At 41.8% G+C, this 26,371-nt stretch overlaps 2 protein-coding genes across 5 annotated transcripts in view; one reads left to right on the top strand and one right to left on the bottom strand.

The window, feature by feature from the left end:
• The window catches only part of LAMA1 (laminin subunit alpha 1), a 154,604-nt gene extending 133,077 nt beyond the window's left edge, over positions 1 to 21,527 (top strand). The window contains exons 51-63 of the mRNA XM_084622037.1: positions 1,849 to 1,990; positions 3,570 to 3,684; positions 3,896 to 4,066; positions 5,244 to 5,395; positions 6,099 to 6,284; positions 6,802 to 7,006; positions 8,228 to 8,340; positions 9,274 to 9,463; positions 11,377 to 11,535; positions 12,234 to 12,387; positions 14,117 to 14,250; positions 16,834 to 17,056; positions 21,106 to 21,527. Of these exons, the coding sequence (XP_084478163.1) occupies positions 1,849 to 1,990; positions 3,570 to 3,684; positions 3,896 to 4,066; positions 5,244 to 5,395; positions 6,099 to 6,284; positions 6,802 to 7,006; positions 8,228 to 8,340; positions 9,274 to 9,463; positions 11,377 to 11,535; positions 12,234 to 12,387; positions 14,117 to 14,250; positions 16,834 to 17,056; positions 21,106 to 21,266 (2,105 nt within the window). The 3' untranslated portion in view covers positions 21,267 to 21,527. The remainder of the gene's footprint in view (positions 1 to 1,848; positions 1,991 to 3,569; positions 3,685 to 3,895; positions 4,067 to 5,243; positions 5,396 to 6,098; positions 6,285 to 6,801; positions 7,007 to 8,227; positions 8,341 to 9,273; positions 9,464 to 11,376; positions 11,536 to 12,233; positions 12,388 to 14,116; positions 14,251 to 16,833; positions 17,057 to 21,105) is intronic.
• Positions 21,528 to 22,120: 593 nt separating this feature from the next.
• The window catches only part of ARHGAP28 (Rho GTPase activating protein 28), a 160,633-nt gene continuing 156,382 nt past the window's right edge, over positions 22,121 to 26,371 (bottom strand). For all 4 annotated transcript variants that reach the window (XM_084621689.1, XM_084621686.1, XM_084621688.1 and 1 more), the window contains exon 15: positions 22,121 to 26,155. In XM_084621689.1, the coding sequence (XP_084477815.1) occupies positions 26,064 to 26,155 (92 nt within the window). In that variant the 3' untranslated portion in view covers positions 22,121 to 26,063. The remainder of the gene's footprint in view (positions 26,156 to 26,371) is intronic.

Here is a 26,371-nt window from a genome sequence, read left to right as displayed (position 1 = left end):
AACTCTGCCACGAAGTGGAATAATTATGGGAGACCAAATACAGAGAACAAATACAATCCCAGTGATTACTGAAGTACTTGGAGCAATCCCTAAGCGTACGAATGAAAAATTCAAGAACACATTAGGATACAAGACATCATGATCAGTGACCTCCAGAAGACAGCGCTCTTAGGCACTGTGAGAATGTTAAGGAAAGCCAAAGGAGAACAAGTGCATTTGAGCACCTAAAATGCAGGAATTCTATGGAGGGTTTAGCAAAACTCCTAACTACCCAAATCTACGGAGTCAATTTGTGGTCAGGATTTATTGGTGACTCATGGGGATACATTTTAGACAATAGCTTTTCCCTTTTTATGTTTAAAGATTTTGTGAAGGTGTGGGGGAGCAGGGGCTCCACTTCTGTTCATTTATAATATCCTACTTCTGTTCATTTATAATGTCCTTCCCCCACAGTTTGTAGCACATGAAGGGTTTTCTTAGTAAAACAAACAGCCAAAAGAAAGGTCCTCTCCTCTCTCTTTCCCTTAGAGAGGGAAATCTGGATGAAAACAAAGAAAGGCAAGGGTGGCCTGGCAATCAGGCAGTCTTTCTGGATTCAACCCTTTGGGCTTCTTCTGTCAACACATTTATTGCCTTTTAATGGGCTCAATCTCTGGCCCCTCCTCTTGGGGCATACTGCTTTGTAGTTGGGCCGTGCAGTTTTGGGAGGGGTGAGGCCTGCTGCTGTCTCTCTCTCAGCTGGCCTGTCTCTGCTGTCAGCAGTCTCTGAGGCAGAGCAGCCCTCCTCCTGTTCACTGCTCCTTTCTGTAGGACAGTTTTCCCTATTAAAACTCCACCCACTCCAGGCAAAAAAAGCATTGCAGTGCCCCTTGTTGGTGTTGAACAGGGCAGAAGAGCTTGTTAGTCTCCTCCCCAGAAGAGTGAAGGCGTGCCCATTCACAGAGGGGCTATTTTGTTTTAAATCCCCATGATGGAAGACTGAGGGATAATAACAATAAATGTAGTTTATCATTAAGGTTAAGATTTTGTCATGAGTGTTTTTAATAAAAGTCCCAGACAGGACCCAGGCAATAAATTAAAATTCATGGAAGCCCATGACCTGTCTGTGAGGGAAGGACTACAGTGGGAACCCCATCGGGTCTGACCACTGGCCTTTGCTCCAGTCCTGACACTGCTCCTGCGGTGGTGGTTGACCCAGCCCGGCTCCGTCTCTGGCTGCTGCTCCATCTCTAGCAGCCCTGGGCCACTGCTCCGGCTGCTGCTCTGGCATCCCCTTGGGCTGCTGCTCTGGCTGCTGCTCTGGTGTCCTCAGGCCACTTCTTGAGCTGCTGCCCAGGTCAGTGCTGTGGGCCACTGCTCTAGCAGCTCCAGACAGCTGCTCTGGCTCCTGCGGGCTGACCCAGTGGCCACTGCTTCTGTGGCCCAGAGCCATTGCTTCTGCAGTGGCAGCCCGCTGTTCCTGCAGCTTTGGGCCACTGCTCCTGCAGCGGGGCTAACCACCAGCCGCTGCTCCAGTCCTGCTGCTCCTGGGCAGGGGCTGACAGCTGCTCCAGCCCCGCTGCTGCAGCAGGCTGTAGCTGAAGAAGTCATGAATGACAGAATCGTATCTTTATTTATTATACATAGATACTTTTCTGTTGGTTTCTCCAAAATCTGTTTGTTTTTGGTAAAAGAACTGGCTAGCTTATCTAAAATCTTGAGAGTAAAATAGGTTAAACTTTTATAATGAAAAAATGACTATACATGTACTCATTTCACTTGGAAAATTATTGTACATTTCATACAAAAATATTGCCACGCTAGAAAATCATGTCTTATTTTGCTGATCTTTACTTTCTTTCTTTGCAGGAGTTTTGGCTGTCATGGATGCATATAATCTTAATTATAAAGAAACCAAGCAAGGAGAATCCCCTGGCGTAGCCTCAGACCTCAATCGCTCAGATAAGGACCCAATTTACATTGGTGGACTGCCAAGATCTAGGGCTGTGAGGTACAGTTAGGGTGACCAGACAGCAAATGTGAAAAATCGGAACAGGGGGTGGGGGTGTAATAGGAGCCTATATAAAAAAAAGACCCCAAAACTGGGACTGTCTCTATAAAATCGGACATCTGGTCACCCTTGGTACAGTGTTCTTTCTTCCTTCTGTTTTTTCCTCTGCTTACGTGTTTGTAAGTATTGGGGAGGATCTTCAGCTTGTGTAAATGTATAGTTCCATTGAAGGTACTAAGTTATGACAGTTTACCCCAGCTGAGGAGCTGGCCATTATTATTATTTATTCTTAACTGTTTTCATCAGTGGATCTCAAAGTGCTTTACAAAGGGAGGTAAACATCATTGTCACCATTTTACTGATGGGGAAACTGAAGCAGAGAGGTGACATTACCCTCCTCACCCCCAAGTCACAAACAGACCAAGTCTCCTGGGTCTGGGTCCGAGTCCAGTGCTCTATCCTCTAGACCACACTACCTAATTTAAACCACTAAGTGCCAGGGATTAACTGACCATATACTAGATGTAGTCCATGCTGATGTCTTTATACTTTACTCCTCTTATTTAAATAACAATTGTCATTACTCCAGTGCTGTTTATAATGTTTATGGTTTTAACATACCATATAGATAGAGTAGTGAGGGCCTTGTTTCCTTTTAAAATAGCCAAATCAGTCTGTGTTCCTGAAGTGTAAAATCAAATCAAATAAAACCATAGTCTGAATGCATGCAAACTTTATGTAGACACCATGGTTTCCAACTAGTGTTAATGGAAAAAAACCTGTTCTTCAGCATACATTTTAAAAACTCTTAAAATGGAATTTTTGCAACTCTTTCTCATTACTTGGACTATAGGAAGACCAAAAATAAAATATCCCAATAGGAGCCATTTAAAAAAAATAATTTGTGGATGTCTCCAGTTTACAACATATGCTTTCTCTATTACACACCCACACTGGTCAATTCTTCAAGCTGACTCAATTCAGCCTGAATATAATGGCTCTAAAGTTTATATCTGATTTTTCCTGCAAATAAGGTAGTTAGATTTTTACATGGCATCTCTGTGCCTGGATAATTAGTGCCCACAGCTGAACCCCTAGGAAGCCACAATGAGCCAGTGCAAGTTAGACCAGGTCTTAGATTGTTCTAACTTGCACCAGACAGCTCTAATAAGAAGGAAGGGGTGGGATAGGTGGTATAGAGCGCCTTTACCTCCTCCCTCACTGAGCTGTGTCATTGCAGCTGAGGATTTACCCCCAAGCTTTGGAAATGAGTCATACTTTGGTTTTGCAGTGCATTGTTGTACATTTGTGTGTTCCAGCTTTTAATGCCGTCTCCTCTGGATTTGGTAGTTCAGATAAGATTTAATGTATGTTGTGTGGCTACATTTTGGCTCTAGTGTGCTCCGATTAAAAACAATGAGAAAACTAACCCTGATTTCAAAGAGCAGGATCAGCCCTTTAAATCAATCTCTCCTTTTCCTGTTGAATAATGTAACTTTACATTTTCCTCAATAAATCCCAATTAAAATTATTAAACCAGTGTTTTGTTTTTACCATGGAAACTAATTTTTTCTTTCAGGAAAGGGCTTAACAGCAGAACATATGTGGGATGCATTAAGAACCTAGAAATATCCCGCTCTACCTTTGACTTGCTAAAAAACTCATATGGTGTGAGAAAAGGGTGCATACTGGAGGTAGGAAACTGGCAGCTCTCTTAGGGTGTTATAATCTGATTATTGCTGTGGATTAAACAATGAATCAGTGTTTTGTGATGCAATGTAGAGAGTAGAAGTGAATTGCTTTGTTGATAAATTATCAATTAGTCCACTATTGCTATTGTTCTTTCACATTCAACATCTCATAGGGGACAAAAATATCAATTATCTCTCTCCTTTTACAAAACAGCCTATCCGTAGTGTTAGCATCTTGAATGATGGCTACATTGAGTTGCTACCTAAGTCCCTGTCTCCAGAATCAGAACTGATGGTAACTTTTGCTACTAAGAACAGTAGTGGCATCATCTTGGCTGGTCTCAGCAAAGGAATGGAGAAGCGACGACGAAGACAAGCACATTTGGTCAGTACTGACTGCTTTTAAACCTTAAATACTTTTTCACAACTTTGCTTCTACGTGTCTGATCACCTGCTTAGTTTAAGAATATAAACTGGATAGCACTGCTAGAAAATAATCCACTGGGGAGTGAATAGGAAGTTTTTCTCAAGCAAATGATATCAACTCTTTCAGAATGTAAACTTGCATTACAAATTAAAAAAATATATCTAGCCCTGATGGTTGCAAAGAAATATGAGCCAAATATCAGCCAAAGGTAAACAAGTGCAGTGTTGTGTTCCTGAATCTGCAGACAGACAACTCCAGTACCTCTGCTGCTGCTCATGGTTTTGCAGAATTGAAGCAGAGTGAAAACTGACCAGAGCATTGCTGATTTTGCTGCTGCTATGTGGAGAGGTTGAAGCTGAAAAGAATCAAGTCAGTTTCATCCTGCTACTACTTAGAAAAGCTATGAACAGCAACAGAGGCAGGCAGTGGGGAGGAAGACTCAAACACAGGAAGGAAGTAGAGTGGTGAAGGCACCCCAGATATCTGATTGTAGCAGCCAGGAGGCTGGTAGAAGGGTAGGATAGTAGACACCCACTCAACTTACAACATTCAAGAGGCTCTGGAATGAGAGGGGGAACAGAGGGAGAGACAATGCTCCTTTCCCTTTCTAGCAGAAGGTGGTGGTTGTTGGCTTCAAATTTATCGAATATCTGCTATCTGGAGGCTGGTGTGAAAGATAGAGCTCCCAAGCAGCGTCCAAGGATGGCATCCCAGCATCCTTTCCTTTAGCACTATCTTATGGGGATATAAAGGGATTGCGTTTTTACCTGAGCTTTTACCATGGACAGAGGGACTCCCAGCTTTCATGTCTCTTTAGTTAGAAGGCTTAGTTCTCTAGCTGTTATCTGTTCTCATTCACTGTCACAGTGTTACAGTATTTGACTGCAGGGGCCAGTTTATATTTTGATATTTTATTTTTGATTTGTTTCCACTGAAATTTTAAAAATAAACAAAACAAATAAATAAAATAAATGATGGATGTTTTCTTCTGGTTGTGGAGTTCATCGGAGTTTGTCTATAACACCTACATTTGGTGGCAGATTTGACCACATCACCCTTTTAAGTATTATTTATAGGGTATGAAAGAAAACAAAGTTGCAGTAAAAAAATTAATTGAATGATTAAATCTCCACAGCCCTTCTTTTCCATCATGCTGATTGATGGTCATCTTGCAGTGTATATTAATGCAGGAGACAGAGCAAGTACTAGAAAAATTATCCTCCAGCCTGCAAATGGAACATACAGTGATGGGCAAGAACATTCTGTTATCCTGATCCGGAATAAGAGGTACATGTGACTGTGAACAGTATCACTCGTTTAATTACTGTATGTCATTTTCAGTTCACCATGTTCCCTGAAGAACTGGCTTGGCTAGCTCATTTCAGTGGAATAATCAGGGTTGTGTGTTTCTGTTGTTATTGAAAGAGTCCTGATTTATATGGTAATTGCATACAGCCACTGATTAAGTTGTGCATGAAAGCTCTCTTGAAAGCTTTAGACAGTCTGGACCACCTGAATAAAATTTACTAAACATTGCTAGAAAAAGTAGACAGTTAATTGACTATTTATTTGACTAAGAAACATACATGTCCAATTTACTCCTGTAACAGGATTAGTCGTCACATTTCTAAAGCTACTCAACAAATTCATCCTACTAAATATTAAAATATTATTCAAAGAACCTCTTTAGTTGTAAATAGTTTAGGTGGATTATCAAAAGCACTGAATCTTTAAATCGGCGTGGGAACTAGGGTGTGGGGGGTGCTGCACTTATCTGCTCCCAACTCTAGGGGATGGGAGAGGGGTGCAGATGACGGGGGGAGGACAAGGTAAACAATTTGGGGACCATTGCTTTACAGTTTTGCTGGCTCTCAGCACCCCCACTATAAAAAGTGTTCTAGAGCCACTGAATCTTTATTTCTTAGCACCTGGCATTCCTGACATTGAAATTAAGTTCCTTGTTGAATGATTTTCCGCTTCACCCTTTCAGGATGATAACAGTACAAGTGGATGAAAGTAATCCTGCAGAACTGAGACTTGGCTTGTCGGCAGAAATGAGCCCCATGAATATTTCCAACTTCTACGCTGGTGGGGTTCCAGCAGGAGAGGGCATTTCTGGGTTCAAGATGACAGAATCTTTTTACGGCTGTATTAGAAATCTGATCTTTAACATGCAGTAAGTCCGAATGAATGGCAGCACTCTTTTGGAGAATGGAACTGCAGGCCTGTGTATATAAAATGTAAACTGTTGCTTTTGACTATAAGATCTCCAGGGCATGGACCATATCTCTCTTTTTTGTGTGTGTGTGCTGTGGGCAAGCATTCTGCCAGCACTCTGTAATAAATAGGAAAATGCAAAAGAGATTAGTATCAAACTTGCATCAATGAGTATTGCTGGCCACATTTTCAGATATTCAGTCAGCCTCAGAAGTGCCTTTAATGCATACAGATACATTGCACAAACCCACATAGTTGGGTTCCCAGTGATCCGATTTGCATGCACAAATAAGATAGCTGGCCAAGAAAACTGTTGCATGAACATTGTTGTGTAGAATTAGAGGATACTCTTTAATGATTTTCTCCCACTGTGCTTAACCCTTTTGAAACATTTTCCACTGATGTGCAAATCTTCACCCATTGACAACTTGGTAAGTTCTTGTAAAGTACTGTCATCTACTCCTTTGTAAACCCAGGCTTCTGGATTTCACCACTGCGGTGAGGTACGAGCATGTGGATATGGACAGCTGCTTGCTTTCAGAGAAGCCTAAATCTGCCATACAAGCAGAGGATATTGAGATTCAACCAGAACTGCAGCCATTGCCAATTCCTCTGCGGCCTCTTACCGAAATTAAGAGAGTACATACTACAAACTTAGTGCATGCTGCCCCTGTTGGCAAAGTGAGTATTGAGGGGGGAGCAAGGTCTATCCTAGCTGTGTTTTTCTTAGCCCCAAATACAGAGCCATATGCTTACCTCCCTTCTTTGTCATGGAGAGATAGAGCTGAATGTAAATGACATGAACAAGGGCTTGAAAAGATGGTTTGTAAGGGAAAAAGCAATGGTATATCATACTATACCTCTGTACAGCAGTCACTTCTGGGCCTTACACCTTGAAGGCCATGAGGAAGGGAAATGCAGTTAAGTGTGCCAATGATCAGCCACCTGTACACTTGCAACTGAGGAGTTCTGCATAAAAAAGGGGGGTATAGACCTCAAGGCAGGTGACGTTAGAGAGTAGTTGCTATTATTGGCATGTTCTCCTGCCAAAGTGGATCTATGCCGAGATTTGCAGTGCAAATTAAAGTTGATTGAATCAATGTTATGTCACCATGCAAAACTCAGTGGTCATGTGCATACAGTTGCAAGTCCCTGCCATGCTTTCATTGCTGAGGATCAAACCCGGACCATTGAGGGGGCAGAGGATCAATAATAGTATCACAGTCTTTACCTGTGGGTCTTGGGCCTCTGTGTAGTTCACACAATACCTGTGTGGGCTATATTCCCCAGGACATGATGCAGCATTACTTTTCTCTTTCTGGAGCTGTATATCTTTATGACTGAGTGTTTTCTGAGTGTCTGGTAATCGTTTTTATGTGGGACGGGGACATAGGTTTTGTGGATTTTATACCACATGCCTATAAAAAGAAATGCTAAGCCGTCTGAGACCTGTAGTATAATTTTGTTTCATACTCTGATTCAGAGCTATTGATGCTCTGAATAGATGAGAATATATCTCCACCAAGAGTAGGTAAGGAATTTCACACCAACGTTCTACTCTGACCTCCCCGTGATAAAGGCCGAGAGACTAATGAACAAATAAACTGGAAGTAAATTAATAAATCAAAAGCTAGAACACCTAACTAGCAGAGACTTTTGTGTTAGTGCTGTGAAGCATGGTCTAGTCATTATAACTCATTTTTTTTGTGCCTGCCAAATGTCCCAACTGTCTGAGAGTTCAGGCGATTGCTGTTACAGTACACTTCACATTTTTCCAGTGTGTCAGTTGCACATGGAGCAAACAGCACAGCTATGTCACCATAAAAGAGTACTCCTTAAGCAACAACATATTTTAATATCTCTTGTGGAATATTCTCTTTAATGAAGCTCTTTCATTAACAGGGACAGTGTGCACAGGATTCAATACCAGATCATGTTCCCAGTGCCCACCAGTTTGGCCTTGCTAAAGGCAGCCACATAGTACTGCCTTTTAATCAGTCTACCGTCAGAAGGAAGTAGGTACATCTTGAATGACACATAACACATTTATGCAGCTAAATGCAAGACAAAGAGAACAATTTTTATGAAGGAATGGTGTATGAAGGAGTGGTGTCTCTCCCCAAACCCAGCATCAGACCTTGCCTCTGCCTCAGTTTCTTTACTCTGCCATTATCAACTAAAGCACCGCACCTGGTGGATTGTAACTACGCTCCTCTCCCAGGATCTTCTTTATTGACATAAATTAATAGTTTAACTCAAAATCAGAGTCTCCCAAACTTTCTCTTCAGGCATAGCAGTCCTTTGTGCCCCTTGTGGGCTTCTAAATCTCTCACAGGGTTTTCCTTCCCAGTACAAAAATACTCCAGCCAGGTCTTATTCCAGAAACTTCTTCCCCAATTCCCTCTGGATCCCCTGCAGGAGCTCCCTTCTGCACTCACTCCTCAGACCACCTGTCCTGAGAGCTAAAGAGAGTCCACCTGCTCAGTTTTTCCTCCAGTGGGCTGGTATCCAGCCTTCCCACCCTGCTCTTATACACTCCCTAGATATCTGTCTGTGTGCTAAGAAGCATCTCCCTGATCTTTTCAGTCTCTCCCTGAACTCAGGCTTCTCTATATATCCCAGCAGGCCTGGCTATGAGTCACAGGCTTCTACCAGGTTAGCCCAGGGCTCATTTCCCTCACCTGGAGAGGTGGCCTGAGCCTTTCACAAGGTGCAGCTGAATCCAACCCCCTTAAAGAGCCCACTCACCCTGTGACAAGCTGTTCGTGTGTTTCTGATATATGGTATTATTTTTTATTGTGGAAACTCTATTGGTCATGCTTTCAAACATATACAGTGGGTTATAATTTACTTTGATCCTTTTTTAAACCAATAACTTTTAGTCTTAAGGGAAGTTTTCTATCACGACAGAACAAGGATTTGAAAAATATTCTATTTTTACTGTCTAGACTTTCTGTCCAGCTGAATCTGAGAACCTATGCCTCTAGTGGCCTGATTTACTACCTGGCTCACCAGAACCAGATTGATTATGCAGCCCTTCAGCTTCATGGGGGACAACTCTATTTCTTATTTGATCTTGGAAAAGGAAAAGCAGTAGCCTTTCACCCTGCTGCCATCAGTGATGGCAAATGGCACACGGTAGGTACCCAAGAGGCTTGAACTCACCTGCAGTCATTGGATCAATTTTGCTTGCCTTTCCCACACATTAGCGAGAGTGTTTGCACGCAGGACTTGGCCACTGTTCTGAAATAATTCAAATACCTGAATAATGAACTTCTCTTTTTTTATTCTTATTAACTGTGAAGTGAGTCCTTCACTTAATAGCCTATAAAGTACTTCAGCTTATTAAGAGACAATTATTTAATGAAAAGAGGACTAATAAGCCAAAGCAGCAGTCACCCCTTCTATGAGAAAATCCTTCGGAGTGGCCTGGAAACTCTGAGTTGTAACTATTAGGGCTGCTCAGGGCTGGAATACACCGAACCGCTAAGATGCCAGTAGTGTGCTAGGTGTACCATGATTTGGAGGCAAACATCATAGATGCTTCAGTAGCTAGGCCTTCTGGTGCTAGCCTTTGTGGATCCCAATGATCACCGAGACATGTGGTTAAGGGAAAGGGGTATTTAACTAGGTCTGGAAGGAAGGGAAAGGTTGCAAATACCATAGGTACAGAGGCTTAAACAGCTACAGTTCAAAGAAACCTGTAGCGGTTCTTGTTAGAGCCCTGGGACAATCCAGTCGAGTCAGGGATCTTCATGCCTAGTGCCTGGGGCTCCCTCTCCAGTCCAGTCCCTAGTTAAGCAAATAAGAGTTTGCAGGTTTCCAGGGCAGGCTCAGTTAGTGTCTCTCATTGGGGCCTTGCTGCACTGGCTCGCTCTCCAGCCATTGTTGCTCCCCTATAAGCCCTACACAGATCTACGCCCAGCTGTAGTGTCTGGCAGACGCAGCTTGTTCCACACACGGCTCTGCCCATAATTCCTGGGGGTTCCTATCTGCACCCAACTTCTCTGCAGATCCTCGCTAGGCACTGCTGCTTCTCAAAGATGCCTAGTCATTTCCTTGTTCAGGATCCTTCCTCCTACCTGGCCGGGAGGAAGGGAATGTGCAGTGGGGAGGGAGCTGATAGGAAATGTAGTCCCTGCTCTGCAGATTTCTCCATCAAGGGGTAGGGGTTGGTGCAATGTCGAGAAAGCATATGTGTTGGCCACAGATGTCAGAGAATCCAATGGAGGCCAGGGCCTTCAGTGCAGAGGCCCTGTATCTCTGTACCTTGCCTCTCTCTGGTTCCCTGCCAGCAGAGCTCCACTGGACCCCCTTGTCTCTGGGAGGCTCCTCCCTTTGTGAGGAGGTTGGGTTTCACGCTGCACCGGAGCTACGCACAAAGGTTAGGACTAAGTCTGTCAGCATTAACTTAAGCGTGAATTTTCCTTGAGGCTGGTGGAGAAGACAATATACATCCCATTAGTCCTTGCCCTTCTTCTCCGTGCCTGGAGACCTGAGGGGGCATCTGTGGGGATGGATGGCACAGAGGTGCCACCTTCCACGTCCATCCTGGAAGTCCTCAGAATATTGTCTTGCATGCCTAATACAAGTAGAGCAAAAAACAACATAAACTACCACACAAAGAAAGTAAAGATGCACTACAGTCAGAGACACCACAGACGAGCTCTAGTGTATGTTGAGGGGCAGAATGTTCCAGAATTATGGTCCCCACCAACAGTTTTGAAGCTGCCTTAAATATAACTAAAATAGACTAGTTCTTTTATTTAATGCGTTAAATACTAATAGCAAGACCTTGAAATGCACTCACAGGACAATAGGCAATCAGTGCAGGCCATGGAGTGTTTGAATGTCAGTGATTTGGGGATGAAGGCCCTTGAGCATTAACGCTGTTGTGTTCTGAAATAGCCTCAACTTGTGGAGGACTTCTCAGAGTAACTCCAAATACAGTATGCTAATGCAAGCTAGCCTCTGAAATCATCTTCAGAAATGGATCTTGCCTACTCTTATTGTGGGCAGCAGGTTGATACAAACTTTGCTATTTCTTTTAGGTAAAGACAGAATATGTTAAACGAAAAGGCATAATCACCGTCGATGGACAGGAATCTGCAGCAGTTAATGCTCTGGGAGATGGTAACACGTTGGATGTGGAAGGGAAGCTCTATCTGGGAGGGCTTCCTTTAGATTATACAGCTAGAAATACTGGAAATGTAAGATTTCTTTTGAAAATATCTTAGTTAAAAATGTATAAGAGATAACCCAGATGGTTCACAGCATAAACTAAGCCCCAACTGTCTGGGGTTAGGAAGCATAATTTTCCAGTACAGGTTTCTTTCACCTTTCTCTATAGCATCTGGTACTGGTCACTGACTGGGGTAGGATACTGGACTAGATGGTCTGTTTCTATGGCAATTCTGCTGCCCTGTGTATTGTGTAACTGTGTAACTTGACACTTACCTCTTTCATAATTGGATTTAATGTATTACAGGCTAACAAAGATGTTAACATTTTGAATCTATAATTTAATGAAAACAGTGGTAAGAAAAATACTAGTGATTTTCATAATAACGTACTGAAGCAAATTCAAGCGCCTTTAATTTATGGGCTTGTTCTCTGTTCCCATTAATGGCAATGGCAAACCCCTGGAGCAGGCCTCTCAAGCATGTGTTTTTGACTATTAGCACTTCTAGGCAGGGATTGTTTTCTGTTTTGATTATACTCTATTTATTTTTACTGCTATAAGGCATCATGTACATTTGCGGCACTGTATAAATAATTATGTTGGGGCTTTAAATCCCTGAATGTTGTCTTCAGAGAATCCTTAATTTACAGTGATGTCAGGCATTGCTGTGAGAGATCAGCCTGCAATTTGCCTTATGTATTAACTGTTATATCTCACTACACTTAGGTCACTCACAGTATCCCTGCATGCATTGGCAGTGTGATGATTAACAACAAGCAACTTGACAAAGAGAGCCCTGTCTCCATCCTTGCTGTGAATAAATGCTATGCAACAGCACAGGAAGGCACTTTCTTTGATGGAAGCGGGTTTGCTGCTCTAGGTAAGTGTCATTAATGGAATCAATAGCTTATTGAATTAGTGCTAATGAAAACCCATCAAGTTCATGCTTAGATGCAATGAACATAATTAAATGACACTTCATTCAACTATTGTATATTCTGGGTATGTATTTCTAACTAACTCCTTCCCCCTTTACGTCCAAGACTTCCCTCTTCCCACTTGCCAATGACTGGCAGTCTGCAAAGGAGTCTCTGACACAAGTGAAAGACCTAACTCTTCTCCAACTAAGGGGAAAAAAAAAGTTCTGTGTGTGTGTGTGTGTGTGTAAAAGAGTTTAAACTGGTGTAATTTAAAGGCTGAGGAATCAGAAGGTATAAGGGAGTGAATTTGAAAAAGGATGGGGTCACTTTACACGTTTTCCATAGGTGCTAGAACTGGAGGTGCTGTGAGACCTCCCGGCTTGAAGTGGTTTCCATCATACGCAGGGTTTACAGTTTGGTTCAGTGGCTCTCAGCGCCCCCATTATGCAAATTGTTCCAGCACCTCTGACTTTTTCTGTTTCGTCAACATATTGAACTACACCAATGTAAACTCCCTTAGATCTGCTTAAGCCCAGGGTACTGATGTAAGAGTCTAAATGAGTGAAAGGGAACTTCACCGCATGTAAGGGAATTTTAACTCTCACCACTTTACACATAGTTTCTGAATTTGAATTATAGTCTACAAACAGCTTTCCAAAGACTCAGCAAAAACCCTGTCCATTCAGGTTAGTTATCGTGCCTATTAATTATCACATGTACTATTGATTACTTGTCACAGTTCAGAGCAACTGCACTTGTATTCCCCCTCCATGCAATGGCACCCTCTCTTAGGGTATGTCTACACTGCACTCTCCTTACACCAGTATATAGAGTACATGCACTGCATGTCCCCCTAGGAGGGGTATAAATAGCAGGGTAGATGGTGAGGTACTGCTTATAGGAGGAAAGACATGCTTAAACCCAGTGGATATGTACCCTATACATCTCTCTACACACCCAAGGAGTGCTGTTTTTAGCAGTATGGTGTCTTGTGCCACTGATGGAATCTTTCCTCACTGCAGGGAAAAGCTCAGGCAGTGGGGAAAGGCTTCCCCGCTGCCGGAGCTTTTCCATGCTGCCTCCCTGCTGCCAGTCTTTCATAAACAGCTTAATTGCTCACAGTGATAAGTTACCAAACAGTTTTATCTAAGCAAATACATTTATTCTTAGGGTAAAAGCATTACAGCAAAATAACATATTAAAAATAATAAAGAACCTACACACACACTAATAAGTTTACCAGAGATCACTCCCACCATTTCCATAAGGATTCTGGCCAGTGTCAGTCCTTTGAACCCTTCCCTAAGGATTGGACACCCCCCACCCCCATTTGGACAGAGGGTTCTATCTGTTTGCTACATCAGAAAGAAGGCCTTGGATCAGTTTAAACTCTGGCTTTTTATTCAAAAGTCCTTTATTTGTCTGTTGGCTTCTGGAGAATCCACTTTGAACTAGTATAGGCAAGCTTGCCACAGGCTGCCACTCTCTGGGGGGGTGTTTCAACCTGAGAGAATTTGCCCACTGTTCTTAGTTCCTGGAGGGGCTGTGGTTACTCTCTCCCATGGAATTACATACAATCCCTGGCCCACAATGATACATAAACTCAATACGATACAAAGATATTGGAGAACATTGCCATATCTGTCACATTCCTAATCTTTTACTTTATGCTTATCGTTTATTTTTCAGTCAAAGAAGGTTATAAAGTCCGATCTGATGTGAACGTTACGTTTGAGTTCCGCACCATGGCTATGAATGGAGTTCTTCTTGGAATCAGTAGTGCTAAAGTAGATGCCATTGGACTGGAGATTGTGAATGGCAAGGTGGGTTGCATATGTAGGGGACACTCACTAGGGGAGTTGAATTTAGGGATAGTTCTCCAAGGCTTGTGCAAAATGGGAAAGTCGGAAGTGTTGAGCATTACATCAGTAATAAGTGATTAAACCGAAAGACCAGGAGGCAATGTGATAGAAACAAAGATGTTGCTGTGATTCATAAATACAACACATAATCTGGGGCAAACATTTGGTCACAAGGAAGGTGGGCTCACATCGTGAGGTTCACCACAATGTGAAGCAGCACGGAGACTCCTCATCCTATAATTACTGACCATAGTACTTATGTCAGCCTGAGGAGTTTGTGCTTTCCTTTCTAGTTGGACTCGCTACTATACTGTATATGCTGTTTGCTGGACCAGCAAAATACCTTTCATATATGTTGGTACCCTTTTCAATTAAGCTAAACTTGCCCTTACCCAAGCATGCTCTTGCAGAAAGTGTTTAGCTGCTGTGTCTTAGCAAGAATTTTGTTAGCATAGGTGAAAGTCCTATTGTTATTCTGAGATGAGAAATTGCCAGGAAATGGAATGAGTCACCATTCAGTATTCAATCATTTTCTTTTAAAATGAGGCTGAAGAGCTTAGAGGAAAATATATGTAAGAATGTTGGATTACGTTTCCCTGTTTCTTTTGCTAGAAGTCTTAGTTATTTATAAAGCTGATTTAGAAATCCATCAGTTTAATTTTACTTAGGAAAAGAAAATAGTACAAGATTTAGTCCCTTTTTTGGTTACAGTTAAAACAAAGGAGAACTGTAAATCTCTAAAACAGGATTAATGTAAACAGATGAGGCCTTTTAAATTGAATTAAAAACAAATTCTGTGATTACTTTTCAAATATAAATTATATTTTGGAATTTATATTTCTTTCTGTATACAACTGACAAAGCTAAAAGCTAACAACATTATTTATTTAAAACTTTTCAGTGAGTCTGCCTAATTATACTTCAGCAGTGAAGAGAAGCATGAACCAGCTCAGACTAACAGAACCCAAAGAAAACACAATGGCTGTTTGAACCAAGCCATCTCATAAGCACTATTGTAATTTACAGGGAATGTTTTTCCATTAAGTGATTTTTTTATGGAGGTGGAGGCTTTTATGCCTTTATCTGAGACGTGTGCGCTGGTGGGAGTGTCCACCACTATTTCCCCCCATACATACCCTCAACCTTAAGGCTTCATGTCCCAACTATCATCTCTTCAGTTGTAATGGAATGGACACTGCATCCTTGGACACCTTAATGAATATGGAAAGTGGTAGCATTACCAAAGTATCGTTAGGTTTTTGAGAGTCCCAAAGCTAGTGGGAACATTGCAGGGAAGAATCAGGGGATATGCATATAAAAACATCTCTTTATTTCAGTAGATTAAAAAAGGGAAATATTTGCCAACTACAAAAATGACATAATTTAAGGAGTTAATCTGCTAATTTGTACCATGAATAAATAAGTAGTCTAAGCTCACTGCAAGAGCCAGGCTTCTGCCTCCTCATGTTAATTGCAATAGTCCTCGGGTTCTCTTGAGAGGGAGCCTGTGGCTGTTCAGCTCAGCCCTCTGTACATCAGGAAATTTCTCATTATCTGCTACCCAGACAATCTAAAATCTTCTTCATCCCAAAAAAAAAAGAACCAATTTACATGTAATGCCATTGACTAGGGAGCTCATTACCCTATTACCATAGAATAACAATTCCTTATCCCACACCCTAATTTATCCGTTTGCAGACAATGCCAACAAAATTGCTTATCTAAATATTGAAGATTTCCTAGAGCTGGCTATGTCTGAGGTCAGAGTTCCCATCTTTTTTACAGGTACAAAATTGACCAGCTGCTAGCCATGCCTCCATTATAGGGAACTGCAATCTTTATGGTTAGTACTCCGGGTAATTAATTGTGTTGTAGGTCTCACTGGTCATTATGATTCAGCAAGTTACACAGAAAGTACCTTGTAGCAATTAGTACTTAATTCCCTACTCCAGTACAAAATAAATAAGTAAATAATACATTGCTTTTAAATATTTTTCCCAATTTGCCCTTGTTTTTGGGTAATATTTACATGTTTGAAGGTCAACACAAAAATTTTGTCTTTTAGCCTGTTTAAACCAAAAAGAAAAAAAAGAGAAATAGAAGCACACATTCATACATCTGTATCCATGCACATATTGGCACTGACCTAGTGGTTTCTCATCCTGTACATAACTGCTGCCATATTGAAGCAATTACTGGATATGATGGTCTTAGTACTCCAGTGTAAGTCAGGTGTAATGCCTATTAAGTCAGTGGAAGTATACTGGCGTAGAAGAACCAGTCCCCATATTTATACCAAACATTTATATCTCAGATAAAGAATTCCTAGCTTGTTGAATGTATCATGGTTAGGTTTAGAAAATACTTTAATAAGGATTTAAACACCATCTATTAAATTGGTTATTGGGCTTTGGTCACTCATTAGTCATTTATTTTAAAAAAAAAAGGACTCTTTGCAGCAGCATGACTGTGCTTTTATTCAATCAGATTGCTCCACGTGTTCTTACTGTCTGTGTCATTATTGGCATCCGGTTATTTGTTCAGGTTTTGTTCCATGTCAACAATGGAGCTGGCAGAATAACAGCCACATATGAACCACAAGGTGCAAATAGCTTATGTGATGGAAAGTGGCACAAGCTTCAAGCAAACAAAAGCAAGCATCGCATTGCTCTGATGATTGATGGGAATTTGGTTCAGGCTGATAATCCCCACATCCAGTCAACATCTGCAGATACAAACAATCCCATTTATGTTGGAGGCTTTCCAGGTATGTACAGTAGTATTTCTCTCTGACTAAATAGCTAACAGTTCACAAACTGCATAGACCATAATAATTTAGTGAATGTAATGTGAGATCAGCTATACTAAGATCCTACTAACATTTTTGAGTCTCCAGAACTTACTTTGTGGGGGATGGGTTAACTCCGGTCATGAAAAATTGATTCTGCCAGAAATTCTTTTGATTTATTGAACGAGATCTATTGAATTTGGCACAAGATGGTGTCAATTTACACTGGCCCTGCCAAGTCTCAACCCTAACACTGGAGGAGAGTTGTACCCTGTGAAATACTTCCCTTCCTTGGGGTTTCCATGGAACGGGGCCACTTTTCAATCTGAGGCGACACAGGATCCTCACGTGTGGAGCATCCTGTGAGGGTGTGCTGTATCAACGGGCATATCAAGGCATTCCCCCTCCCCCTCCCACCATCTGTGTAGGCATTTATACCATGCTCACCCGCACTTGTTGTGGCCACACCCGCTACATGGCTAGCACGATGCATTATGGGGCTGTGCTTGTCCTCTGAGATCCCTCCCTCTCTGCAGCGGAGGGGAGGGTGCCAACTACTTGGTGTGACATTTACTGCGGGTGACTGTGTTACCCCTCTGCCTTAGTAAGAGAGAGACTTGCTGATGCTAAGCTGAGTGACAGCTCCCTGTCATCCCCACTTGTTAGGCACCCCAGACAGATTTCTCAGGAGTCTGCCAGCCCTTACTTTGCCTTACAGGTAAAGCTTGGTACACCCCAGACCCCTTGAAGAATGCTCCTCCATGGTATCCAGCCCCATCACTGGACACTCTCAGTAATTACCAAGTCTGCTGCCTCCAAAGAGACAGTGTACACACCAGGTTACACACCAGCATTCACGCTTTGCTGAATGTTACAGCACTGAGATTTACTTAGGATAAAACAAAGTGAAGTCTATTAACAAAGATAGGGGCCAGCAGCAGCAGTAGTTTGGGTTTGTGGGAGAGGGCTCAGGGCTAGGGGCAGGGGGCTCCCAAATGCATGGCCCTGCAGCTTCTGGGTGGCAGAGGGGCCGGGGGGGAGCTCTACGTTGCCCGCACCCACAGGCCCTACCCCCTTCGGTTCCTGGCCAATGGGAGCTGCGGCAGCCAGCACTTGTGCCCTCCGCCACCTAGGAACTGCAGGGACACAGAGCCAAGTAGGGAACCCTGCCAGCACCCCCGCCCCGCCCCCTCATCAGCAGGCATCCTGGGCAGTGCACCGTGGCCCAGCCCTCTCCCCCAGCACCAGCAGGGTGCCCGGCCACCTCCCCCAGCACCCGTGGCACCCTCTGGACTGCCCCCCCTCCCATTTTAGTTACAGGTATTTTTAGTAAACGTCACAGACAGGTGTCACGGAGTCCCTGGGCGATGCTCTGGAACTGCTCCCCATGAAGCCAGTCAGGACTCTGGGGTAGTCGCCTTTCTGTGAGCAGCCTGTCTTCAGGACACACAGCTCACACAGCTTCCACCTTCCTGGGTCTGACCTCGGAGCATTCAGCATCCTCTGCCCCTCCGTGTGCTTCCCCCCAGCGAGTCCACTCAGGCGGGGTCCTGGGGAAGCCAGAGGGTCCTGCACCCCAACTTCGCAGTCAGACGGGACTCTCAGCCAGCCAGTAAATCAGAAGGTTTATTAGACGACAGGAACATGGTCTAAAACAGAGCTTGCAGGTGCAGAGAACGGGACCCCTCAGCTGGGTCCATTTTGGGGGGCAGTGAGCCAGACAACCACGTCTGCACTTCACTCCATGTCCCAGCCAGCCCCAAACTGAAACTCCCTCCAGCCCTCCTCCTCTGGGCTTTGTTCCTTTCCCGGGCCAGGAGGTCACCTGATTCCTTTGTTCTCCAACCCTTTAGCTCTCACCTCGCAGGGGGGAAGGGCCCAGGCCATCAGTTGCCAGGAAACAGGGTGTCGGCCATTCTCTGTGTCCAGACTCCTGCACACACCGGCCCTCTAGGGCTCTGCAATGATCATACACCCTTACCCCACCACCTAGATACTTAAGAACTGCCTAGGGGAAACTGAGGCACCCCCATACTATTCAGAGGAAACATTAAGAAGAGTCCCACTTCGTCACAACAGGTCACAGGCCGTGAACTTTTGTTTACTTCCCGTGACCCGTCCGTGACGTTTACTAAATATACCTCTGACTAAAATGTAACCTTACTTATGATGACCAGTATGGTATAAACTTTTATTTGATACCTTACATGACATTTTTGATAGATAAATACTATGACAACGTGTTAGATGTAGTGAGTTAGGAGTTGCTCTTACAAACACCAGTGAAACCTTTACAGTTGTCATTGAGAGGGTCATACTTGGGTCTGCGAGGGACTGTTTCTACAGGCCAAGATAGACGCCAGGTGTAAATTTATCATTAGGTCTCATTTGCTCTGCACAATTTTCTTTTTCATATAAATATTTGTCATTAAATTATAATAATGCCAAGAAAAATAGAGTTTAGTGCTTTTAAGATTAAACTGTTCTGTAGGCCATAATTAAACTGTACTGTAGGCCATTAAAAAGATTGCATTTGTAACATCAGAAAATTGGCTACTTTGCAAGCAGGGTGAATATATTTATTTGCAGCTTTTTAATACCTATACTTCTATTGAGCCTGAATAGACATCAGACGATGATGAATTATTAAACAAAGTGTGAAACGCCCACATACATTTTTCTTTGAAACAGCAGTTATTATTAGAACAGCTAGGCCTGTGATGGGTTGAACCCCTTTGTCTTCCAGTGGAAAAACACTGGCATTCGGGGGGGGGGGGGGGGTCCAGTACCGGGTGGCTCAGTCACATGTCTTGGCAGGGTCCTAGCAGCCAATACTTGTAGGCTGTCTGGAGCGTCCACAGGAAGACTAAACTCTTCCACAGTCCTTTGTCTTTTGCTGATGGGCCATCAGCCCTGTCTGGCTTTGCATTGTTGTACCTGAAAGGTTAGTTGTGGGTGACACCCAAAGTAGCACATTTGAAATATAGATACATGGTCAGTGTTCCTAACTTCAGATACAGAAATGAGAAATGGGCATGCAAATTGGATAATCACATTCAGTAAATCATAACCTTTCCAATGATATCTTACATGAGCCACCTTGCACAAAGTATATCTTTTATGCCCTATCCATATTATAAGCATATTTCCATAAAGAATATGGAGTGTAATGTCACAAGGCCTACTTGTTATGAAGAGCTTAGATTGATGAAATCTACAGAGCAAACATGACTTTTAAGCATTTGGAAAGCTTTGGAATAATACTTTGCAGTGTTGGAGCTCAAGATAGTTTACAGCTACTAATGAATGATTCCATCAAGCATGGCTACTGCTTGATCTCCTAGGATTCCATTGAAGGTTTTATGGGGGTTATGTTTGTTTAAATGGTGCTAATGCAATAGTAATTGTTCCTCTAGCAAGATTCCTCTTGGAAATATGTATCATAGGTGCAGACAAGGGAGATACTCACCTACCATAATAAGTGGTGCAGAAAGCATTCAGTGCACTGTTTCACCTCTTGCATCATGCAATAGAGCTGATCTCTGTAAACAGTTCCATGTAGTTCAGCATGAAGGGATGGACTGGGGGAGCAACTAAGGCCAAAAGAGTACAAGGTATTGCAGATCTAGCAGCTGTAATGTCCTGGTAGAAGATAGACTGGGCTCAGACCAGCTTGTTCTGTAACAGTGATTGCGGCATGGCTATCACCTCCCTTCCCTCAGGCTGAGGTGGATTTCTTTCCCCTACTGCTGTCTGAATTGCCCATCTAGTTTGGCTGGTGCAAGCCACCTGGCAGTTTTTGAAAACTCTGAGTCTGAGCCTGCAAGCACTGAGCACTTCCTGAGTGGTCTGAGCATTCTCAATTCCCACTGATGCTGGTAGTGGCTGGTGCTCTGCTGGCTCTCTTTTTATGTCCAATGATTTTTATGAATAATTTGTAAGCCTGGCACTTGCTATCATTCTCACATGCAGCTTCCATCCCCTTCCAAAAGAAGCACATTCTAGCTATTTCATATTTTCTTTTTCAGCTGATATGAAGCAAAACTGTCTGACAAGCAAGAACTCGTTCCATGGATGTTTGAGAAACCTTAAGCTGATTAAGGGCCAACTGGTAGAATCCTATGACTTCAGCAAAGCCTTTGACCTGCATGGCGTGTTTCCTCATTCGTGCCCTGGGTCTGAGCACTAAACTTCAGGGAAGGATTTGGGGATCGAGATAGGTTTTTAAATTTCTTAATGAAGAGGTGATTGATTTTTTTTTAAATGAGAACCCCATGTGTCTCAGTTACTTTCCAACTCAGGACAAATATATTTAGAAGTTCTATGCTTACATTTTTAACTAAAACCATTTTGTACAACCAATACCTCTACTAAAATGTTAACAGCTATTAATTGGGTATTTTTCTTTTTTGGAAACTTTGATTAATCAGTGTTTACAAGGCATGTTCTGTTTGCTTGACAGTATTTTGTTGTATTGTATATTGGTCTTTTATAATAAAAATAAAATTGGACCAGACAATGAAAATACAATAGAATGTGCATTATTTCATGTGCTGTAGTAGTTGTCCATTTTAATTGTAAGAAAAGAACCAGATACTATGAAGTGCATAATTGTGACAATATAAAGCAAATAATGCTACTATACGGAGGGCAACTTAACAGATGACTGGAATCCTCCTATCTGTTTTCTCTTTCATATTTGTTTTCTCTGTTAGCTTTTATTCCATTCCATTTTGCTCTATACCAAAATTTAATACTCCCGCCATCCCTTAGTCAGTATAGAAGACCCTTTATTATTGTACTATAAATTTATATAGTATATATTAGTACTATAAATATATATATATATATAATAATTTATATTTATATATATATAATATAGTACTATAAAACTGTAAATTTGTCCATGCACTTCCCTAAGTGCTCTCACAAAGGGGCTGCTTTTAAAATAAAATGGACTCATTTCCCAGGTAACCATGTATTAAAAATGCAGTGAGAATTTTAATGAGACGGTTAGTTTACATTGTTTTTATTTTTGTCATGGATAAAATACAATGTACATGTTCTACATTACAAATACACTACTATGCAGAGAGTGGAATTTATTGTAACAAAACAGTCAACATTCTAACAAGGAGAGGTAAGGAAAAACATACATACAAGCATTTGATTTACGTAATGGCATCATATTATTTTCCAAGGCAATGACCTATTATGGAAAACTGTTTTTGTTTTGGTTTGGTTTTTTTGCATAGTTAGGGTTTCTAAAAACGGATCTCTTACCTAACATTCAACCCCCCCATGATTCACTACAGTTGTTTTGAATATGACCAGGTATAAGATCAAGGAGTGAGGCAACGCATCCAGTGTGCAATTTCTTTCTTAGCAAGAAATATGTCATTCTGGTTTTTAAAACTGGCTGATTTCCAGATCTTGCCCACTGAAAGGAAACATTGTTAATGCAGCATCATCAAAGGCTGTGAGGCAAGTAGAAGTAGGCAATGCTACTACTAAGGACGCTTTGGAATAAAATGCTTCTAAGCCAGAATGTTTTTTCCTGGCAAATGCAGTGAGGTAGTTTACAGTGTATATACACATTATAAAGACATTAGCAATATGAAAAGGAGTTGGATTGTTCCAATATGTTTCTAACTACTTCTTACATACTTCTCTATAGCTAGTGTGTTGATGCAGAAAATGATCTTTTTGCAGCCAATGGAGCGTGTAAACACTTAAGGCATCTCTGGAGGTTATTGAATAGGTTCTACTCCTAAACATGTTCAGTCCCTTATTAATATTTCACTGCACAATTTTGTTACCTAACAAACCAACATGTAACAACTTTGAATGAAACTGCTGCTAATGGAAGCGGAAATCCAGAAACCTAAGCCAACCTTTTCAAACTGGTAGGCCTAATGTCAAGACCCCATGTTTGAACATTTTGACTGTAATATTTGTTTTCCTGTTAGCCAATGTGGCCAATGTAAAACATAAGTAACAACTCCAACTACAATAAGTATGACTTAGGCAATTAGTTCCTTCTCTCCTTCATGTCTATTGGAATTTTACTTTTTAATTCAATGACAGCAAGATTTTGGCCCTATATTACCAGTCTGTATACTGTTCGAAGAATCTATTCAAACTGCTCATATTTATGTGGATTAAAGTGACAGACAGTTTTAATTAAAAAAGTAACATTCCAGTATCAAAGGATGGATTTACTTAAATCAAATTTGGCTTTCTTCTGTCCCTGTGCAAAGAGGGGAAGTGGCTAAGGTATTCCAAGCAGCCTTCCTTCATTTGTAACACACAGCGGTATTTATTTTAGGAAGATGTCCAGTGGAATCTACGTTTGAGAGTCCAAAACGTATAGAGTAAGTTACAGTCTGAATGCTTGGGGACAAGGTGGAGAAGTTGAAGGCATTTGAATATACTTTAGAAAATGTTATCTTGGGTTCTACATTTTAAATTATTTAGCAGATGTGCGGGATTTCTGTGAAATCATAGAAACCCTTTCAATGGTAATAAATATAATATTACTTAGTACTTCTATCCTGCTCTTCACATTCAAGGGGGATTTTCCACATAAAATCCCTAGGAGCTGTTTATCCTTTTATAAGATATCTTTACAACTCCTGTTCAGCTCACAGGGTTTGCACGCACATATCTGAGAGCAGAATTTGACCTGACCTCATTCTTATGCTCCCCTCCTGAGAAGAGTATTATTAGTCCTATTTTATAGTTCAGAACATGGGGGCAGAGGGATTAAGTGACTTGATCACAGCAGGAACCAGTGTAAAAATTAGTACTAGAACAGTTGAGCTATTAGTCTTGGGACAAACCACTGGCCCACATCTCTCAAAGACACGTGACTAAAGAGTTGTGAAAACAAGAAACACGTTGTTTTTATTACAGCTGTACTAGAACTATCCTAGCTAGAATTGGGCAGAGATTCATATTATGCCCTGGAGCTGAAGAAAAGCAATTTTGCAAAATTTAGGTGAGGGTACCGAATGTTGTTAAATTTCATCCTACCCTGTAGCTTGAAGAAAGGAAACCAAATTCTGCCCCCTAGATGCTCAACTCAAAAAGTGAAATATTCCATATGCCACAGGTTGGCTTCGCTTACTAAGTACCACCAATAAGGTTGCACGGGTGTAGCGGAGGGCATGCTATATAGTAATCTGCGGCCTAAAGTAAGGTTTCAAAATATATAACAATAGTAATTACACAGATGTAGCAAACCATCACAAGTTACATGCTCTGTCATCAAGATAACATATTTTACATTTATTTGTGGGACACAGCTCGTAACAGTTATCGATTGCTACCTCATAAATGAAAGATTCTTTCTCTCCATATTCCTGTGGCCAATTCATGGAGGAAAAAAACCACCGAAGTGATTGTACAGGTCATACCACAGATGAATTTATCATACAGTAAATATATATCATTCAAATTTAACAAAGGATATTTCTGACAACTTCCTGTTTTTGCAGCATGAGAAAGAAATTTGTGATTTCTAGAGCATCCCCACATCTCTTGCAAGCATATGTCTATGCATGCAGTAGAGTACAGCCTGATCATGCCTAGCCAGCTGGAGAGCTCTGAGCACTGCTACTGACTGGCTAAGAATGGAGCATATTCTAGTAAATAAATTTGTTATACTGTCTCCCCAACCCCATCCCAGCCTGTGTTTGTCTGTCTTGACCAATTAAATCTCATCTTTTAGACTGCATGCAATTTGCAGCAGAGTTAGCTATTTATTACTTGTTTGTACAATGCCTAGCACAGTGGGGCCCAACCTGGTTGTGGCCTTTAGGCACTACAACAAGGGCAATGTTAAATAATAATAAATCCTACTTCTCATCAGAAACTCTTCTTCTCCATCTCTATGAACAGGAAAACCTAAAACCCCTGCCATAGGACACAGGTGTCAGGCAAGATCTTTCTTCTGAACACTGCTGACAAGACTAAAAACTACTTTCATATTAAACTAAAATAGACTAAGGAAAAACAATTAGCCTAAAAATGAGAAAAGACTAGGTTCTGGAGAAAGGGTAATGTCTGTAACTGGCCCTTAAGACATTCAGCACACATATTAAGACAATTAAGCAGAAAACATTTTAAAGCCATGACTAGTCAGTGAAAACTGGAGTGGCAAGACTAGTGGCTGTCTCAGAGCCCCATCACTTTTACATGTGTGTGTAGGGGAGGGAGGGAGGGAGAAGGAAGTATTGTTTAATTTGTGAGGCAGTGGTGCTACAAATACATGGGTACGCGGTCAACGCCGGAGAGAGATGTATCAGAAGGCTGATAGTAGTAACATATACAGTACAACATACATAAACAGTATGTTTGTCTTTACACAGTAGTTCTTTCTCCTCAGTATCAGCTACTAATGAGGAGTGAGTCAGCCGCACAGATATTGGAACAATGGACGTTTTACTTTATAAACTGGTTTGCTTTTGAAAGAAGGGTTCGAGTTTATCACATAAACACATTGTGGCACTGCTGTCAGTCCAGCTCCCACAGTCCATGTTTAATCGATACGTTTCCCTTCTTGCATACCGTGGTGATTCTTTTGCATTACCTTGCAGTCGGTAGTGTTCACTACATTCTAGGATGTCACCTGTTTATAGAAATGTGTCTTCTCAGCATCAAGTCAAGAAGTGAAAAAAATACTCAGGTCCACAAGCTGTTTCTAAGTACCTCTGCTCCTTCCTCATTCATGTCTATTGAAGAACTGGCACAAATATAAGCCATGTGACTGTCACCGTTGTATAATGTTCCATAACTTGGAGTAACAGCTCTCATTACCTATCTGGGATATGAAAAGGCTCAATGGTAAAGTACTTGGGAGGAAAATATATAAAATAAAAAATGCTTTGGTTTCATCTGTGGCCAGGTCGTCTTGAGATGGAAAGCATCGTTGCCATCTTTTTGGCTTTTTCCAAATCACTGAGATGTGATATCTTTGCAAGCTTCAACTTGATTTTGGTTTTATCACCCATTCTGCTTGAGGATTTGCATGGTAAACATCTAACATGTATGCATCTGGGTCCAAACAATGCAGTCCTGAAACAAAAATGAAGAATAATTGTTCATATATTGTTCTCAGTATGCTGATAAATCCAACAGATCTAGATTTTCAGACGTGTGCTTGAGCAAGTTTCCAAACTGTACAGAAGCAAGTCAGGTTTTGTGAGTGCACCTTCCAACTTGAATGTGCATGTAACAGGTGGCTTGGAGGGCTGGGTTGCCTAGTGGCTAGAGCACACGGCACTCAGCCCC

This window comes from Lepidochelys olivacea, assembly GCF_965140295.1.
Source record: "Lepidochelys olivacea isolate rLepOli2 genome assembly, chromosome: 2".
NCBI classification, from domain to species: Eukaryota; Metazoa; Chordata; order Testudines; family Cheloniidae; genus Lepidochelys; species Lepidochelys olivacea.
Note: the sequence above shows the minus strand (reverse complement) of the source record. Positions and strands in the feature narration are given on the sequence as shown.